Source organism: Rhincodon typus, chromosome 24, assembly GCF_021869965.1.
Source record: "Rhincodon typus isolate 14 chromosome 24, sRhiTyp1.1, whole genome shotgun sequence".
NCBI classification, from domain to species: Eukaryota; Metazoa; Chordata; class Chondrichthyes; order Orectolobiformes; family Rhincodontidae; genus Rhincodon; species Rhincodon typus.
The window spans coordinates 10,512,549-10,520,179 of record NC_063355.1 but is presented as its reverse complement, the minus strand read 5'-3'; the positions used below and the strand labels follow the sequence as shown (position 1 = coordinate 10,520,179).

Here is a 7,631-nt window from a genome sequence, read left to right as displayed (position 1 = left end):
GGGAGTGGGTGACGTTGCGGAGTGGGTGACGTTGCGGAGTGGGTGACATTGCGGAGTGGGTGTCTTTGACCATAGATGCTATCCTGTTTAATTTAAACAGCAATGCAGCTTCCATTGAAATCACTCAATGCCAAGCTACTGAGCACTTGTCTTCTCCAGTCAGAAGCAGGATTTTCTGGGGTGTCGTGTTATTGTTTATTCAGTACTGAACGTGCTGAATCCTTTGCTGCAAAATGAGCTCACTTGGCTTCTTGCTTCCTTGTGCTTTATTTTCAGTGGGTGGCCATGTTGATTTTGATGACTTTTTGGAACTGATGGGACCAAAGCTTTTAGCAGAGACAGCCGACATGATTGGAGTGAAAGAGCTTCGAGACGCTTTCAAAGAGGTGACTGTTTCAACAATTGTGAAATAGCCAGAATTGGGATTACCATGGGACCTTCCGCAATCTCCATTCATTCCTGTGAACTTGGGGCAAAGTCCATTCATTACACAGAGGGGGATCTCTGGGACCACAGAACTAGCTGTTCTGTCACCAGTGGGCAGGTGTATTGCTAAGTGTGAAACACAGTCACACGCTGGCACAGGATAGTGCCACATTCACCCTGTTGAGTGTATGCCAAGTCATTGGTCTTTGTGTTTAGGAGGAGAAATGTCAGTCAGAACTCCCATTCCTGGTTACCATAAGATGCATGTGGATGGATGGTGGCTAAGGACAAGACCAGAGTCATTCCTACAAGGCCCCAGCACTCACTGGGCAAAGCCACTTTGGAACAGGCTATGCCAGGGATGAGTTTACATTTCCTCCACATGAGCGGGCCAAATAATGATAACATCCTGGAGTCCCTACAGTGCAGAAAGAGGCCATTCAGGCCATCGGGTCTGCACCCATCCTCCAAAGAGCATCCCACCCAGACTCGCGTATCCCCATTTTTACTGTGGTTATTCAACCTGTCGTCTGCACATCCCTGGACATTACAGACAATTTAGCGTGGTCAATCCACCTGACCCGCACATCTTTGGACTGTGGGAGGAAACCCATGCAGACACAGGGAGAACGTGCAATTTCCACACAGACAGTCGCCCGAGGATGGAATCGAACCCGGGTCCCTGGCGCCGTGAGGCAGCAGTGCTAACCACTGAGCTGCCCCACCCACAATGCATCTCGAGACTGAGGTCAAAACAAAGCAGCAACGTCACGGTGAAAGCTTCCCAGTTTGAGAGGTTAAACTCCCCATCACTGTCCTGTACTGTCACACTCTGCAATTTGTTAATCCAGTGTTGCCATTCTTTCTAACACCTGCTGGAATGGAGGGTGAGGATGAAGTTTGGACCTGCAGTGTGACGTTCCCTCAGATTCTGACACAGGGACAGCTTCTCTTTCAACTTTACGTGAACTCAGTCCTGCCATGGTTTAAGGTGCTGAGTACGGATGAAGCATCACCCACAAAGTGAGGGTCGACACCACCCCACCCCCAACCCCAAGAAAGTTGTCCCCATGTTTGAAATGAGCCATAGCTCCATAACACGAGCGAGTGCTGGAAATGAAGAAAAGAGAGGTCTGCATTTATATTGCACCCTTTGGGATGTCCCAAAGCGTGCTACAATCTACACAGTGTTTTTTGATGTGTAGCAACTATTGCAAAGGAGGAAAGACTGCTACCAGTCTGTGCACAGGAAGATCCCACGTGCAGCCATGTGATCTCATCCAGATCCTCTGTTACAGGTCGAGGAACAAATACATTAGCCAGGCCTCTGGGGTGTTCTTGTTCAAAATAGTGCAATGGGGTGGCATTCATGGTCCCCCAAATGCTCAGTGCCACCTCAATGCAGGCCTATAAGGGAGCTTTTTCCCCACTTGACCGCAATTTTCCAACCAGCAGGAGGACGAGGAGCCCTCCATTACTGAACCCCCCCCCCCCCCCCCCCACCTCCCCCACCTCCCCCACCTTCCCCTGTCATCTGCAGACAGCTTTGCAGCTTCAGCAGGAGCATCAGGTTGTGAGGCAGCCCAGTCTCTCTCTGAGGCACAATGTCCTCCTGGGTCAGGGACGCAAACCATGCCTCATGCCTCAGAGCATTAATTTACTTCCCAGTGTGTGTTCCCCACTAACTCTGTGGGTAGCAGGGCAGGAAACCCCTCCCCTTAACCGCAACCAATAAAATTCACCTTGTGGGATATTTGGTCTTCACATGAGAGAGCAGATATCACCTCAGTTTAAGGTCACATCTGAAAGACAGGAGCTCTGTAAGTGCCAAATGTTATAGCTTTCAAGAGGGTACAACAAAGACTAATAAGAATGGTTCCAGGCTTGAGGAATTTCAGTAACATGGATAGATTGGAGAAGCTTATGTTATTCACCTTAGAGAAGGTAACTTTCAGTGGAGATTTGATTAAAATTTTCCAAATCTTCATGGGTGTAGTCAGAGGAATTACAGAGCAAGTCTGAAGTCAGCCTAAATCAGGGAACAGTTCTTCACTTGTTGGAGTTATACACAAAGAAAAGTGCTTATGTTTATTAGAGTCAGATATGTTCAGCTTCAGCATGTTGCTGTGGGAGTTCCTCAGAGTAATAGCATCAGCTAGTCATCTTCCAATGCTTCCTTTCTGCTCTGCCTTTCAACATAAAGGTCAGAAGTGATAATATTCACTGGTGAAGGCCCAATGATTACACATTCATAATTTTTCAGATGACGAAGCAGCCTGTGCCTGCATGCATACACCTAGATTACACCCAGTGTAATGGCCAGAGAGCACAGAGAGAAATCCAAAGAAAATTGTATCCTCTACTATTTCATTTCTATTTCTTTTTAAAAAGACAACCTTGCTGAACTTATAAAATGACCAAGGCTGAGCACATGATCACATTTCCTGGAGCTTCTGAATTAAGACATTCCAGCTATATCTGACACAAAGAGGCTAGAGATGAGTCATCTGTTTCAAGCCAGTTTTGGAAGAACATCATGACAGATTATGCTAAAGCAAATGGTAATGTTTTTCCAAGCACATTGTCACCTTGTAATGAAAACCCTAATGGTGGAGGGATAGCTACACTGTTAGTTTAATTACTTTCCAATTAGCCCACTGAATTGGTCCATGAGCACCCAAACTGCTGGTCTTTGTCACATGTCTGAAATCTAGGTTTGTTGAATTGCTTAAATATAGAATTCTGGGATTCTAAGTGAGTGGATGTTTGACTCCACATTGAGTTGGCAGCTTGCCTTGGAGCCTCAGGTTGTGTCTCCAAGTTGTTGGCTAGAAAGAAGCCTATACTTGTCTTGAAAGAAAGAGCAACCACTGGTCCTGAAGAAACTGGTTATTAATACCTCTGGGGTTACCAAAATTCATAATTCAAAGTGTTTCCTCTCCTATCTTATCTTCCTTAATTTCCCGCATGCCCCTGAGAGTAGAGAAACAACTTGCTACATTCTGAATGTTTTTCTTCTTAAAAGTCTTATCTTTAATTTCATGTTAAAGCGTTTTGGTGTGGGTTTATGTCAAAATTGTAATCTGAAAGTCTGGGTTTGGGAACACACTTTAAGCTACGTCAGCAAGGGATAGAATTCAAAATAAAAAGGATTAATCAATGAAAATCTCACTGTTTTGGACTTAGAAGGGGAAAAGCAATCACAATTCAAATTCACCCCTATTTGCCATTTGTCCATGACATCAGTCAATGATATTTGTGCCACAAGTGCCTTGCAATAACTACCTCCAAGAAGAGGGAATCTAATTTCCTTCCCTTGTTATTTAATGGCATTAACACTGCCAAATTAGCACTGCAAATATCCTTCAGGTTACCATTGACTAGAAACTGAACTGGGTCTACTACATTACATAGTGTTCATGGAGGTGTAGATTAGGTGGGTTACAAGGGGATGAGTCTGGGTGGGATACTCTAGGGTTTGGTGTGGACTTGTTGGGCTGAAGGGCCTGTTTCCACAGTGTAGGGATTCTAAGATTCTGTACTCACTCCATATATTAACCTGCTGTAGACTATATACTCAAGTCCTGGGACTGGGACCAGATCCAATAATCTTCTGATTGGTCAGGCTGCTGCCCCTTGGACCACAGCTTCTGATTGGTCAGGCTGCTGCCCCTTGGACCACAGCTTCTGATTGGTCAGGCTGCTGCCCCTTGTACTACAGCTTCTGAATGGTCAGGGTGCTGCCTCTTGTACTACAGCTTCTGATTGGTCAGAGTGCTGCTCCTTGTACCACAACTTCTGATTGGTCAGAGTGCTGCTCCTTGTACTACAGCTTCTGATTGGTCAGAGTGCTGCTCCTTGTACCACAACTTCTGATTGGTCAGAGTGCTGCTCCTTGTACCACAACTTCTGATTGGTCAGGGTGCTGTCCCTTGTACCACAGATAAAAGTTAAAATTTGAAAGGAGTGTGCATGTGGAATTTCAGAATGACTTGGTGTGTTGAAGTACCTGCAGTAGCCAAATCCTGTTAATAAATGTTCTAAACTCAGACTCAACGGTATTCATTAAATACAGTTTGATACAAATGGGGATGGAGAGATCAGCACGACCGAACTGCGTGAAGCTATGAAGAAATTACTGGGTCAGCAGATTGGACACAGGGATATTGAGGAAATCCTGAAAGATGTTGATCTGAATGGGGATGGGCGTGTTGACTTTGAAGGTAAGCGCAGATTCTGTTGGATTAGCTTTGTTCATGTTTCATTAGCTCACTTTTCATAGTGTGGTACCAACCCAGCAAGGTCCTGCACTGTGTCCAGAGACCAGCACAATTCATGTAGGGCAGTAAAAGGGATGGAAGTGGAGTCAAAGACAAAGTGTAGCAGGTTTGAGAGGAACAGGTCACCAGGGTAAAATTAGATAGTTGTAATGGACACAAGGGATCGCAACATGTCATTCACGTTACCTTTGGAAGCAGCAGCTTGCAAACTCCATGGGTCTGCAAATATTCTCGTAGATTTGGACAACAGAAGTGATCAGAGCATAGCTCTTGAAGTCAGAACCACGTCTCTAAAAACTGTTCAAATCATCAAAATCTTCCACTAACACAGCAAAACATCAATCTCCTGAAAGTCATTGAGTGTAGTATTTTCAAGTTTGCTGCAGACACAAAACTAGGTGGAAGTATGAGTAGGGATGGACATAAAGAAGCTTCAGGACAAGTTAGACAAGTGGGAAAATACCTGGTAGATGCTGTATAACCATAAGATCATAGATACAGGAGCAGAATCAGACCATTTTGCCCATCCAGTCTGCTCTGCCATTCAATCATGGCTGATGTGATTCTCAAATCCATTCTCCTGCCTTCTCCCCATAAGCCTTGATCCCCTTACCAATCAACAACCTGTCTATCTTAAATACATTCAATGATTTGGCCTCCACAGCCGTCTGCAGCAATGAGTTCCACACATTAATCACCCTCTGGCTGAAGTAATTCCTCCTCATCGCAGTCCTAAAGTTGTCCCTTCACTCTGAGGCTGTGATATCAGATCGTAGTCTCTCCTGCTAGTGGAAACATCTTCTCCACGTCCACTTTATCCAGGCCTCTCAGTGTTCTGTAAGTTTCAATCAGATCCCCCCTCAATCTTTGAAACTCAATCAAGTACAGGCCCAGAGTCCTCAACCGCTCCTCATAATGACAAGCCCTTCATCCCTGGGATCATTCTTGTAAAACCTCCTCTGGATCCCCACCTACGCCAGCACATCCTTCCTTAGATACAGGGCCCAAAACTGCTCACAATATTCCAAATGCAGTCTGACCACAGCCTTATACAGCCTCAGGAGTACATCCCTGCTCTTGTATTCTAGCTCTCTTAAAATGAATGTTATACAGTGCATTTGCCTCCCTAACTGCCAACCGAACCTGCATGTAAAACTTAAGAGAATCCTGAACTGGGACTCAAAAGTCCTTTTGTGCTTCAGGATTTCTGAAGCCTCTCCCCGTTTAGAAAATAGTCTACGCCTCTACTCTTCCCAGCAAAGTGCATAACCCCACACATTCCAACATTGTATTCCATCTGACATTTCTTTGCTCACTTTCCCAGCCTGTCCAAGTCCTTCAGCAGCTTCCCCGCTTCCCCAATATTACCTGTCCCTCCACCTATCCTCTGCAAACTTAGCAACAATGCCCTCAGTACCTTCATCCAGATCGTTGATCTACAAGACCAATAACTGTGGTCCCAACATTGAACCTTGCTGACCTCCACTAGTCACTGGCTGCCATCCTGAAAAAGACTCCAAATGTGGATGAATGTAAAGTCATCTACATCGGTAGAAAAACCAGAATGGCAGAGTGTTATTGAAACGGTGATAGATTGAGAAAGGTTGATGTACAAAGGGATCTGGATGGCCTTGTCTGTCAAAAGTAATCATGCAGGTGCAGCAGGCAGTTAGGAAGGCAAACGGGATGTTGGCTTTCATTGCAAGAGGGTTGAGTACAGGAACAAGGGAGTCTTACTGTACCTCTACAGGCTCTTGATAGGACCCTGTAAAGTTGTGTGCAGTTGTGTTCTCCTCACGTAAGTAAAGATATACTTAGCGCAGGGGGAGTGCAGCGAAGGTTCATCAGACAGTTTATAGAAAGATGGATTTGTCATGTGAGGAGAGATTGGGCCAACTGTATTCACTGGGGTTTGGAAGAGTGAGCAGGAACCTCAGTAAACCATATCAAACTCTGATAGGGCTGTTGTACAGTCTGATGTTCCCTTGTCTGGGGTCCAGAACAAGGGCTCGCAGCCTCAGGATGCATGGTAAGCCATTTACAGCTGACATGAGGAGAAATTTCTTCATTCAAAAGGTGGCGAACATGTGAAAACCTCAGAAGGCTGCGGAGGCAAAGTCACTGAGTATATGTTAAAAAAAAAATTCCGTAAGATCATTAGAAATAGGAACAGGGGCAGCCATGCGGCCCCTCAAGCCTGTTCCACCATTCAGTAGGATTATGGCTGATCTAACATTCCTCCCGCCCACTTTCCTGCCCTTTCCCCATAACCTTTGCTGATCCCGACTGATCAAGAATCTCTCTGTCACAGCCTTAAATATATATAAGGATTCTGTCCCCAGAGGACTCTGACAAGGAATTCCAATGACTCTGACCCTCTGAAAGAAGAAACCCCTCCTTATCTCAGTCTTAAATTGGCGACCCTTTACCCTGAAACTACACCCTCTGGTCCTTCACTGTCCCATGAGGGGCAACAGTCAGCATTTACCCTGTCAAGCCCCTTAAGAATCCGATATGTTTCAATGAGATTACACCTCTCACCTCTCATTCTTCTAATCGCCAGTGAGTAGAGTCCCAACCTGTTTAGCCTTTACTCAGAAGATAACCCTTCCATTCCAGGGATCATCTTAGTGAGCCTTCTCTGAACTGCCTCCAATGAAATGATAACTTTCCTTAAACAAGAGGATCAAAACTGCTCACAATACTCCAGATGTGGTCTCACCAGCACCTTGTACTGTTGCGTAAGACTTCCCTACTCGTATATTCCACCCCAACCCCTTGAAATAAGGGCCAACTTAATAATTAGCCTGAGATAGTAGGAACTGCAGATGTTGGAGAATCTGAGATAACAAGGTGTGGAGCTGGATGAACACAGCAGGCCAAGCAGCATCATAGGAGCAGGAAGGCTGACGTTTCGGGCCTAGA

The 7,631-nt window shown here is 45.4% G+C and overlaps 1 protein-coding gene across 3 annotated transcripts in view; it reads left to right on the top strand.

Moving 5' to 3' along the window:
• Positions 1-7,631, top strand: part of LOC109931398 (calcium-binding protein 1) — a 114,777-nt gene that overhangs the window by 32,844 nt on the left and 74,302 nt on the right. For 2 of the 3 annotated variants that reach the window (XM_020530688.2, XM_020530687.2), the window contains 2 exons: positions 277-386; positions 4,502-4,649. In XM_020530688.2, the coding sequence (XP_020386277.1) occupies positions 277-386; positions 4,502-4,649 (258 nt within the window). The remainder of the gene's footprint in view (positions 1-276; positions 387-4,501; positions 4,650-7,631) is intronic. The other variant, XM_048611377.1, reaches the window with a different exon arrangement.